This window comes from Hoplias malabaricus, chromosome Y (assembly GCF_029633855.1).
Source record: "Hoplias malabaricus isolate fHopMal1 chromosome Y, fHopMal1.hap1, whole genome shotgun sequence".
NCBI lineage: Eukaryota > Metazoa > Chordata > Actinopteri > Characiformes > Erythrinidae > Hoplias > Hoplias malabaricus.
Window position 1 is genome coordinate 15,296,815 of NC_089820.1, and position 12,715 is coordinate 15,309,529.

At 39.4% G+C, this 12,715-nt stretch overlaps 1 protein-coding gene across 3 annotated transcripts in view; it reads right to left on the bottom strand.

Annotated features, from left to right (window-relative positions):
- The window catches only part of LOC136678727 (cilia- and flagella-associated protein 77-like), a 21,500-nt gene extending 11,916 nt beyond the window's left edge, over positions 1-9,584 (bottom strand). Inside the window, exons 1-3 of one of the 3 annotated variants that reach the window (XM_066656841.1) lie at positions 9,412-9,584; positions 9,198-9,284; positions 210-309 (exon numbers count right to left, since the gene is read on the bottom strand). In XM_066656841.1, coding sequence (XP_066512938.1) covers positions 210-309; positions 9,198-9,260 — 163 coding nt within the window. In that variant the 5' untranslated portion in view covers positions 9,261-9,284; positions 9,412-9,584. Of the gene's footprint in view, positions 1-209; positions 310-984; positions 1,107-4,173; positions 4,302-9,197; positions 9,285-9,411 lie in introns of those variants that run through there. The other 2 variants (XM_066656842.1, XM_066656843.1) reach the window with 2 other exon arrangements.
- Between the last annotated feature and the right edge of the window lie 3,131 nt (positions 9,585-12,715).

The window sequence follows — 12,715 nt, forward strand, 5'->3', positions numbered from 1 at the left end:
AGCCAAATACAGTTTAGCGTGTGTACTAACAGGAGCACACAGACACACGGCCAGGCACCCAAGTAATATAATGCGACATCACCCTGTGAAATGACAGAACTAGTTATGGATGGAGTCTGAAAACTTTTATTATGTGTTTGTTTGTCTTTTGCCACTCAGAGTCTGAAAAAGTGGTGGACATGGAGACTCAAACTACACTTGCCACCTACCTTCCGGCACTCCTCCATCATAAACCGTGGTCATTGCCCCGTAAACAAAATCGGGTCCTGGACAAGACAACCCTCTGGATTTGGTTTTGCCAAGTGTAGGCTGTAGAGAATGAAAATGAAAATAAATTAGACCAAAACAACCCTCCTTGTATGGAGATGGAACAATGTATTTTTGTCCTATATTCCCCAGAGACATTATGTGGATTTACTTTCTATCAAGGCCAAGAAGCTCTAGTGTCCTTGAATACCTGAAAGCTGCCAATCATATAGTAGAAACATAGACTTTATTAAATGGATCCACTCGATTCAGTAATTTTAAATTGGATTTCAAAGAAAGCATTTGAGACACTAGAGAATCAGTCTGTCAATACATCATATTTTTAATTCTTTGGAGCTAGACTGATTTTCATCTTTGAAGAGTCTTTCTAGCACCAACACAAGATTCTGAAACACATAAAAGCATCACCCTCAATGTATTTAATAGAATCTTCATTATGCAACGTCCAAGAAACTAATTACCATAAGATATGCCCAACAGACTGTTTTAAGTAGTCACCACATGGTAAAAATCATTTCATCTGAGCTCTTAAATAAGCTACATGATGTTAATGGATCTGTTCCTTAGTCAGGAACGTGCGGGCCGCAGTCTACATTGCTGTCAAACTGTGGTCCACTTTGTCTCATCTAATGCACAGTTTGCCTCTCAAGAGCCATGTCTATGTGATGATTGACAGGTAAAGAGTTAGAGAAAGCAACAGCAGGTTGCAGGGCTTACTCTAGCCTGTCACTGATAGCTCGGCGAGCATCTCTTGGGGCCAAGGGCCTGCTAACAGCCCGCGGTAACATGGAGCTGTTGTTGTATCAAGCTTTCAAAGTGGAACGTCTTGAGGCCTCGTTTTAAAGAGCATGTGACTACAGAGAGGGCGAGAAAGTGGAGAATCAAACCGCAGCATGGGTGACAACTGGATAAGCTACCTGCGTGCAGCGGTACCAAAGAGTCTTTGATCCCGATGTCTCGTCACCGTGAGATGGAACATGAAGGCGGCATGCTAGCATAAAGGTAAAGCGCTAGCATGTCAGTCAGACAGCACACTGGATCCGTCAATGCTGTCGTTTGTGATTTTGGGGAAGACAAGATTTTGTGATTAGCTTGTCTGTCAGGCAGAAAAGAGCCCTTCAATCAGACATGGAGATGTGTATCCTTGCTCTCATCTCAACACTGGCTTAAGGCACTTTCATTATGCTGAATAGCAGTGGATTCCCCACAGACAGTTTTCAGTGAAACTATTGAGGTGGAAAACATGGATTAGATCAAGATTGCCCAAAGTAGGGCCCACCAGAAAGTTGCCATTAACTCCCCCACTCCCTCAGCCAATGAGGAAAAACTAATTTCTATGCAACTTCTTAATAGGTTTCCCATTTTTCTATTAAAACCTTATTTCAGTAGCTTTAATAACACAATACAAATGGCTAGTCATTTAGTCACACATGCAACTAACAATACCAAGCTAAAAGAGCAGGAAGTGACAGTAACAGGCAGTAAGAGACAGAAAAAGATTTTGAAACCATCAGTGTGAAGAAATTCTTGTAATGGAATATAAAGGCATGACAGTGTATCTTACATATGAAGACACCATTGGAACCTTTAAATAGTATTTTTTTCTTCACACACACTGGCAGGGCATGAAATTTAAACCTAAAATAAAGTTGTTAGCTTGTCTGTTTTTTTTTGCCCACCACGAACATTACACTTCGGCTTGCCAAGACAAAACATTGGACACCCCTGGATTAGATATTGTCTTGTCACTGGACCCCCCAAAAGTTATCAATCACAACCTGTGAACTATATAAATAATCCTATATAAACTGCATAAAGGCAGACCTCCAGTAGTGACCAAAAGACTGGAGATAGATGCCCATAGATCTTTTCTGATTTCACCCCCAGGCTGACCCATCTAAACCCTGTGGTTAACATCTCTACAGAAACCCATCAAATCCTTCTCTTAAAAGACCAGTCTTCTGGGTCTGTGCCACTATGCTCCTAGACCATCCGTTTAATCCCCTCAGCAATTCCAATCTGCAGATTGTTTTGAAGGGATCACTTAGAGATGCCTGAAGGAACGTGTTGACTGCTGGCGCAAAACGGCTAATCGGACCCTTCCAAACATTATTGTGCCTTTCAGGCCCAATAAATGCCTGAAAGAGAAGGGAACAACAAAAAAGCAAATCAGGAGGGGGATTATGTTAAGCAAAAGCTCCTTTTATATTGTCATTTACTGGTGATCTGTCCCTTTATTGTGTTTTGATTAACCAGGCATGGACCAGCTGAAAAAGAGGGGAGTCCAAGAGAGAATGGGGCTGCTCCACCAGTGTTCATGGAAGGGTCGGTGGGAGCATATTATTCACACAGTCTTAAAGGAAAAGAGAATAGAGGGACATAATCATCCCTTAGTGAAGACGCCCCTCCTGTCTGTCCTCTGTCTATTCACTCTCCCTGGTTTAATTTCACTATGCTATTGTCCCGCTCTTGCTCATGTATGCTTTTAGGATTTGACTGAGCTCAGCTTAGCTTAGCACTGACCCTAAGAGTCCATTTCTGTAGCCTAAAGCATCGTTGCTCCCCCAGTCTCGCTCTCTCACACACTTTCACATATTGGCCTATCATTAAGGGGGCAGCCTCTTTCAGAAAACATCTGTGACTCTCTAGATTAGGCTTCTGGTTCTTTTTTATTTACTATTTACATAAATAGTGAGATTTAGGCTCCAACCTGCAATGCACATTTTGCCACCAGCCACTGCAACTCTCTTTCCCAATCGATGCACTTTTAGTTGTCTTTTAGTTGTTCTCTGCTTTATGATAAATAATGTATCAGTCACGCTTTAAAAATATAAATTTACATGCCACAAATTCTTCAAAACTAATTTTGCCAGAACTATTACTTTAGGACAATTCAGTCATTGAGATGTCAACATGATCATTCAGATTGATTTAAAATGGTGTGTTCAAGAGATACAGATTTCTTTACAGATTTGGTAATAGGAAGCAGGGGACATAAAGATTCACCAGAGAAAGTATACAGACTACATTTGCTCCCCATTGGAAATCAACGCCCTACCAACTTAGCAAACTCTGTTCATATACCACCTCACTGGCAAGACAATGGTTGTGTCAAAGGATACAGTAATCACTTTTTGCAGTTTGCATGCGCTCCCTCACTTAAGGTCCAGGTTCAGATTTAGTTGTTCTTCTGATTTTGGGAGGCTGGGTCTGTGGTAGCCAAAGCAAACCATTGTGTGAAGTAATAACGGATTGGATTTCAGAATTCTATTTTTAATTAACTATTATCCCATTTTAAACCGTACTTACAAAGAAGCAATAAAAATCACTGGTATATATTCCACTGCAGACTGGATAAACAGACTTCATACAGGTTTTTTAAAGAGAGAGAATACAAGGTGAGATATTCTCAAACCACACCAAGTTCCTGAATCAAACAACTAGATCATGTGTTTTTCAAAACAGTGCTATATGGCTTCAACTGGCCAACAGCCGTACAAAAATGTGCCTGTTGTCGGCAGGTTCTGAAACTTTGAATAATCCATTCATTCATCGACTTAAATCTGTTCATCCAGTCTGTCATTTCCTTGGCTGACCATTTCCAGGCCTGTCTTCCCTGAGAGCCACGCAGAGAAGAGGAGACCATAGAGGTGATTAGAAGATAATGGCAGTAATGCGTGCCGATCTGTCTATGATCATTTCCTTCACTGGCTGATAGAACTCAGCTCAGCGCCATCTGGTGCCTGGCCAGAGCACAACAGGCCTACAGGCTTAAAACTAATCTCCTGCTTTCACTACTTAAAACTGGAACTCAGCGCGTATCTTTATGTACACTGTGTGTGTGTGTGTGTGTGTGTGTGTGTGTGTGTGTGCTGTCTGCTGTTGTTGTCAAGCAGCAAATCTCACCATAGTTTTTATATTAAGGGCCCATTATAATTTCTTCCTTTTATTATGCTTGCATAGTGTCTCGTCACACAGCTCCAGGTTCCTGGGGTTGTGGCTTCGAGCCCCGCTCCGGGTGACTGTTAGGTGTGTTCTCCCCGTGTCCGCGTGGGTTTCCTCCCACAGTCCAAAAACACACGTTGGTAGGTGGACTGGCGACTCAAAGTGTGTGTGTGTGAAGGAATGGCGCCCCCTACAGGGTTTGTTCCTGTCTTGCGCCCTATGATTTTGGGTAGGCTCTGGACCCTGAACTGCATCAGCGGTTACAGATAATGAATGGTTACAGTTTAATTGGAATCATTATATTTGTGTTCTAATTTTTTTTAACCCCTATTAATCCATCAATATTAAATATTGTTTTTGATGATTTGCTGATATGTTTAAGTGGATAAAAGTAAATGAATAAATCCTGGCTGAAACACTGGTTTTTAATTTAGTTTTCATGGACTGAATGGCTTAGGAACTTGAAGATATAGGCCCTCTAATAAATTGTGAAGGTATAAGATTCACAATAAACAAACTTTTTTGTTTGTTTGTTTGTTTGAAATTTGGTACAAAAGAAGACTGTACGTAAGAAGAAATGTGACGAATGTATGTAACAATTATAGACTCTTTTGTCTAGAATTATAGACTTTTGTCTTAAAATCATGTGCCTGCCCAAATTACATATTCACTATTCCATTTTACATGATTTCATTACTTTGTTATAAGGCAATTTGTATATTTTGTTGTCCTTACAGGATAAAGTATTCATTTATTCATATGGTTGATTCAAATGTAACATCACCATTAGGGCAAAGACTTTCAACTTTAATTAATATCACTGAATTCTTCAGATCTATCTGTTCAACCCCAGCAACCCCAGACTCTGTCAAATGCACCCACACACACCAACAACCAAATCTACCCCACCACTCCAACCCCCAATTTATGTAAATACACCCACACACACACAATCACACACACACACACCCCTCCATGCACAGCTTGGTTATGCATCAAATTACTTGTGCTACTCTAGAAATTCTGAGGATAATTGATCATTGAGATGTTTCTTGGGGATATCTATAATAATAATAATAATAATAATAATAATAATAATAATAATAGTAATATCATATCCTTTTCACTTATATGGACAGAATATATTTCAGAGTATATTTCAAATGTTATTTATAAACTACATACATTTTTAATGTACAAAAGTACATTTTAATTAAATGAGCCTTTTAAAAATATATTCTCTCTGGAAATATCTTTATTGTAAAATATTACCTACTGAGTATATTTAATGCATTTATATAACTAAGAATACCTGCAACTACAGGCATTCTTACTCTCTCTAAACCAAGAGTCCAGTCCATGCAGAATCCAAATGTATAATTACATGAATATCATCCACCAGAGGAACTTGGTAAATCACAATGATAGATGTGCTTACCATTCATTACATCCTCATTACATTGATTCATCAGGTACACACTCATTATGTCTCACAAGTAATGTGACACATGGCTTCTGCGCTGCCTTGGCTATGATTGACTACACATGTGCAATGGTCACTTTACACAGCTCATTTACATGAAGTTATTTATTAAGAGAACAGTTTATGGTTATGTATTGGGCTTTGCGCTTATGTATCTGTGTCACTGGGCTTGTACTTACAGTGGGCCCAGCTGGATCCCATTAATAATGAGACTCTGCTTTGCTACAGTGTCTGTGTGGAAGACAAAATGGCTTGTTACTCTGGTGGAAAGCATAAAGCTGGTGATGCCACGGATGATACTGCTTTATTATATTGTGTGTTTTCATCTAAGTTATGTTTTACCTGTCTTTAAAAGTGATTTGGGTGGTGCTTTGCCTGATTACGTCCAGGTAGAGCATCCCTGTGTTATGATTATGGTGTTATGGTGTTACATTATGTCACGTTAGGTTTTCACTTATCAGTCTGTACAGATAAGGGCCCTGATCACGGCAGTGTAAAGTGACACTGTTCACAACAAAACTGCCTGCTTTAAATCAACAGTTTTAAAAATGTAAAAGCAAAACTGTAAAATATGAGATTTCACTCAGTCTTATACAGGCGCTATGTATTGTGCTTAAGGTAATGCTAAAGAGTATGAATAGGAAGCTATGAATGGGACCTAGCCAGCCTGCTGCCCAGCAGGGCCCACTGAGTGTGCTGAGAACAACAGAAGCCCCAAATCTCCCCCCTGATCTCTCATTTACTGGCCATCAGGGAACACAGGCATGAAAATAGGATTTATTGGCCATGCCTCATCAAAAGGGAATTAACTGCGGAGGAGAGGAGAGGAGAAGAGAAGAGAAGAGAGGAGAGGAGAGGAGAGAAGAGAAGAGAAGAGAAGAGAAGAGAAGAGAAGAGAAGAGAAGAGAGGAGAGGAGCAAATTAAAACCATGGATGAGAGATCAGTGAGAAAGAAGGAAAAAAAACAATCAAGTTCTCTCTTTTGGGAAACCAAAAATAGTTATTCTCTTGTATACAAAAGGGAATTAACTGCGGAGGAGAGGAGAGGAGAGGAGAAGAGACGAGAAGAGAAGAGAGGAGAGGAGAGGAGAGGAGAGGAGAGGAGAGGAGAGGAGAGGAGAGGAGAGAAGAGAAGAGAAGAGAAGAGAAGAGGAGAGGAGAGGAGAGGAGAGGAGAGGAGCAAATTAAAACCATGGATGAGAGATCCGTGAGAAAGAAGGAAAAAAAAACAATCAAGTTCTCTCTTTTGGGAAACCAAAAATAGTTATTCTCTTGTATACTTCCAAATAACTCTACTGCACCTTTATTTTTAAGTGTGCAAGCCTCTGGGCCCTATATTTACTCTGCTACATAAAGCTTAGTCCAATCCATCTCTTTTACACTCTGAGGACCATTAGCACTGGTGTATATTACTATGATACATTTGTCCTTTCCCAGTGGGACAGCCATACATCAAACCTGCCTGAAGCAGACAAAACTCCACTGATGATGAACTGCTCCGCCACACTATACCAGTAAACATACAACAGCTATGCAAAGTACAAGATCCACCTACTTCTCAAGCTCCACATTTTTTTAGGAGCAGTAGACCAATACCTCTGTAATGAGAGCACTATCATTTTACAAGGAAACACAGTCTTTGTTGAGTTCTGACAGGCTTGGGTGAATGTTCTAAATGAAATTACAGCTAAAAAGCAAGTCACAAGCAAGGAGAAACAGACTAATATCAGGCAACGCCAAAGCAACAAAAGCCCAAATCCTCACAGATGACTCTACCATTGTTCCGGAGCATGGCCAAAAGCTGTAGCTAAAATGGCTCACAAAGGCAACGAACGAGAGAGCCTTGATCTTGTGGGACCATAGCAAGATACGCACAGTTCATTATCATAGTCATTTAAATACAGTAATCCTATTTTCTGCATCAGTCAGAAGGGGCATATCAAATAACCCTGGAGAACTGCAAGAAAACGAGGGAGGGGTGCAAGCAAGCAAAGGTCTAACGTTGGCTTCTTATCCCACCAGGGATGGACAGAATGATTGGATGAGTGTGAAAAGAGAAAAAGGGGGTGTGAGGGCTCTGCTGTGCAAGGACATAATGTTTAAGTAATGCAGATAACAAAAGGAGAAGTAGAGGATTGAGTTGGCTCATTTTATCCCCCTTCTGCTCCACTGGAAGAGTTGATGAAGTTGAAATTAGGCAGAATTAGATGAAGAAAATTCTGACCAAGGTGGCTGCAGAATACAGAATTGGCCTAACAAATTGGATAAAGAAGGGGGTACAGAGAGGAGAGGGATTATATCAAAGAGAGTCATTCAGAATATTTTGGGGTACATTGTTTTGTTGAGACACACCTCAAATCTGTTCAATCATGGTAGGCAGTGCACAAACACAATAACAAGCTTGGGCACATGAATATCTGGAAAAGATCATTGTCATAAGCTTTGTCTCACCTAGTAATAAAGGAGATACTGCCATCTGGCGGTCGTGTTAAGTTATTAAATAATAATTATTATTTTATTTTATTTTATTATTATTATTATTATTTTAATTTTTTTGTGATCCAAGTTGTACCTGGATCACGATAATTTGTGGTAAATTCTGACCTAAAAGACATCATTGAGATATATGCAGTCCTATGTATATTATAAGTTTTAATACTCAGCAATACATTTTAACAGTTCATCTACATTTAGCAAAACTGGTTGTTTTGGATATAAAAAAAATCCCCAAACCACCACCAACAACAATACAGTTATAGTTGCATTATAAACATCATAACCCCCTGAGGGTATGGAAGTATTACAGTTTGCCAGCTAACTCTTGTTGAAGATTGTTCAATCGCACTTTTCATACTGGACACTATAGTGCTAACTGTTAAAGTCTCCTTGTGGGTAAAGAGAGTATACTTAAAGTGTACTATTTTGGAACTACATATTGGTATATTTTGTGTTACTGCATAATTTGTATTAGTGATTACTTTGAAAAGGTCTGATAGATTGTTTATTTTAGTGACTTTTATTTTGTATTTTAATTAATAATTTAAACTCATTTGAATGTGTTCAGGCAGGCAGCTCAGAGCCATATATTTCAGTTGAATTAGAAGAGTGACCAAAATAACATATGGATAGTATACTATATCAAGTGTAATTTAATATAAATTTAATTACATTTTGGTAGTGATTCCGTACAAATTAAAGGTTAAAAAACAACATAACGTAAGTATACCTTTTTTTTTAAAACAAGGGTCAACTTTGTGGAATACCACTCTGGCTCACACTGAAAAAAAGTACAATAGTAGCTAAGACTCTCTAGAATTTCACCCCAAACCACAATTAATTTTTACACCTCAAGCATTAAACGGTGCAGATATTTTCAACTAACTTATCCCCCTTTGAAATAAAGTTACCAGTGACAGTTGCCACGTTTTTGTCATGCCCTTTAATGCGTAAAAACTAGCTGTTTTCTTTGAAAACGAAAAAAGTTGTACCCCCAAATTCTTACCCTTATTAAAAGAGGGTTGTTCAGCATTGAATCTCTGACGACTCCGACACGGACACCTTCCATCTTCACGTTTTAATAAAAAAAGACCTGAAAATAATAACGAAATGTTAGTGCAATACAAATAAAAAAAACTCGTTGTCCAAGTCTCTGGGGATGTTAGTGACCGTTCACGCATTTCCTGCGTCGAACTGAACAGACCAAACCCATAGCCTACCTGGACGACTTTTCCTTCAAGGTCTTGCACATAAATAACCCACAGGGCTGATCGCTGCAGCTAACCACAACTGTATTTATTATACGCAGAAACCAATTTAATTAAACGTATTATAAACACAGCGATGTAAAGGCCTGCAGAGTGCAGCGCGGCTGGTGACCAGTGCTTGTTGTCAGTTGTTATGGAGACGTGACGTTCTCCTTCGTTAACTGTTTTCCCGCTGGAACTAACGAGGATCGTTCTCTTTCTCAGCTCTATACATAAGCTCCACAATGTCTGACTGCTCTTCAACACTGTGATGTGCATCCATTACAAGCTTGGAGTGTTAACTCATTTAGGTGGATTACTAAGAAACAAGTGTACTACAACTGTCATATCTACATAAGCATTTATTTACATTTCCAGGTATGGAGGACTACCTGTGGCAGATAGTCCTGCTAAGTGCTTCCAGACAATCACTTTAAACATCAATAAAGGAATCACACTACACATCAGAAACTATGCCACTGTAGTCATTAACAGTCTGGAAAATGTACAGACTGGCAGTTTGTGATGGTCCTTTTGGCCCATTCTTTGGGGTGGGTGAAGCAGTGAAGGAACAGGAAGGAGGAGAATATGAGTGGAGTCTGGTTCAAGAGCTTGTGTACGGTGTTGTTCTTTTCAAAGAGACAGAGAGTTCAGAGGAGACAGGCCACAGCTTCAAAAGTTCACATTGTTCTTCCACAGCTATTTGAGAGGTCCAGGGTAAGGAAGCAATGCTGCACCATTCATCTCTCCAAATTCAGCCCTAATTTTTGTGAGATTGTTAAAAATTTGTATTGACATTACAAGTCACATTAAGATTACAGTTAGAACTAGAAGGATTGTAAATTAACTTTAAGGTGGTTTGTCAAACCAGATAAAAACCTAAAAAATGAAAGCACTGGAACTATTTTTGTGGTTCGGTTAATTGCAGTTCAGCTCAGTTTTGCTGGGTCTAGCAACAACTCAAATGATAAGGCTGTACAGTGATTTTCTATATGTGTGTCATTTGGTTAGTAGATGTGACTTTCTTTTGTTCACAGTATCTGAGGAGGTCAGGGAATGAGTGAGGAAACAATTGGAGAAATAGAGCTCAGTGTTGCCTCAGTTGAGAGACCAACTGAACCTCGGGTCTTTAACATTAACAAGTTATCACTGATTTTAAATAAAAAAGTTTATAATATTAAAATCCTACAAATAAATCATTAATTTAAAATTATGATGAGTAATGCTGAAATAGAAAGAGTGTATCAAGCAATTTATGATAAAAATAAAGTATGTTTGGAATCACAAACTAATGTAAAAACAAAACTCTATAAAATAACTGCAATAATTTTTTTCATTTTTCATTGTCTGTAACCGCTTATCCAGTTCAGGGTCATGGTGGGTCCATAGCCTACCTGGAATCACTGGGCACACGGCAGGAACACACCCTGGAGGGGGCACTAGTCCAGGGCAACACACATTCACACATTTTATTGCAATGTTATATAAAATTAAATATATCCTGAATCTGGGCGGCACGGTGGTGCAGCAGGTAGTGTTGCAGTCACACAGCTCCAGGGGCCTGGAGGTTGTGGGTTCGATTCCAGTTCCGGGTGACTGTCTGTGAGGAGTTGGTGTGTTCTCCCCGTGTCCGCGTGGGTTTCCTCCGGGTGCTCCGGTTTCCTCCCACAGTCCAAAAACACACGTTGCAGGTGGATTGGTGACTCGAAAAGTGTCCGTAGGTGTGAGTGAATGTGTGTGTGTCTGTGTTGCCCTGTGAAGGACTGGCGTCCCCTCCAGGGTGTATTCCCGCCTTGCGCCCGATGATTCCAGGTAGGCTCTGGACCCACCGCGACCCTGAATTGGATAAGCGGTTACAGATAATGGATGGATGGATATCCTGAATCTGAAATTATGTGGAGGTACGGGGAAACAAATAAAACCAATTTTCATACTACAAAATAAAACTATAAGTATTGTAAATCAAACAGATTATTATCAACCTACAAACAAATTATTAATTAATTTACATGGTTTAAAATTCAGTGATCTAATTACTATAATACTGCACAAATAATGTACAAAGCACAATACAATTTACTTCCCAACTGGGTTCAGAAGTTGTCTGAAATATAAACTTAGTGGAAGAGGTATGTAAAAACAAGAGCAAGGACAAATATTTTAAAATAAAATCCCTACCAAGGGGTTTAATTTGTGGAACTATATATAACTATATATAGTGTGTGTGTGTGAAAGATTTTCCTTTTGTTGTTTTTGCACTGTCTAGAAACAGAAGTACAGTATTGTTAGCCAATTAGCTAAGTACAAATAGTTGGCACAATAAGCAAATGTGGCCTACATATTTTTGTTCAGTATTTTTGTTTTGACTGTAATGTCTATTAGTTTAACATTTGTTATCTTTTTCCTTGTTTTTAAAGTATTTTTTATGTGTACGTATTCAAAATAAACAAACTATCCAGGTGATTAATTAAATCATCTAAATTGTTCAAGATATATTCCGAAGGGAACTGTGTAGATGTACAAGTGGTTGAACTCCAAGTGGCTCATTGCTGGATGTGTTATGCATTGTATAATCTTGTGGCCAGTATTTTATGCGAATGTTGAGAGTCGAGAGTCGTTCAGCCTCAACAACCTCAAACTCCGAGAAGGGTATCACTGCAGGCCGGAGGCAGCTCCATGTGGGTGGTACAGCTCCAATTGGGTGGTACAGCTCCAAGTGAGCGTGGAAGAACATTTTAAGCACGACTCAAGCACGTCACTGGCTTTGAGATATGTAGTTGTTGTAAAGGCTCTGGAGATGACCCAGAGGCTAAACCTTTTTTATTTGTTTTTAAAAACAGGGCTGATATGGAGTTGTTTCTAAAAGCTTGTGTTGATGAGCAGGGTCTCAGGGTCAATGCAATGTTTGTAGTTACGCCATGCCCCTCACCCCAGAATTTTTAAGGCATGTAAACTGGACTGTAGGGCCCTCACCTCAATTCTTAAAGCACATATACTAGACTGCAGGGCACCTTATACACCACAGTTCAGACAGTGTGTATAGTTTGATACTTTTAGAAACCTAGGCTGTCTGGTTCACAGTGATGTCCTGCTTTGCATAAAATGCCCTGCACAAAATAAGGATCCTAGTTATTTTCTTTCTTCAAACAAATTTCTCTAAGTAATGCAGCTCAAATTGCTCTGTTTGTTTGGAAGTTTAAGAGAATGTCAGTATGTTCTTTGGGATATTGTGTTAGATTATTGTGTATTTTGTAGTACAGCTGTGTGCCTGGTGACC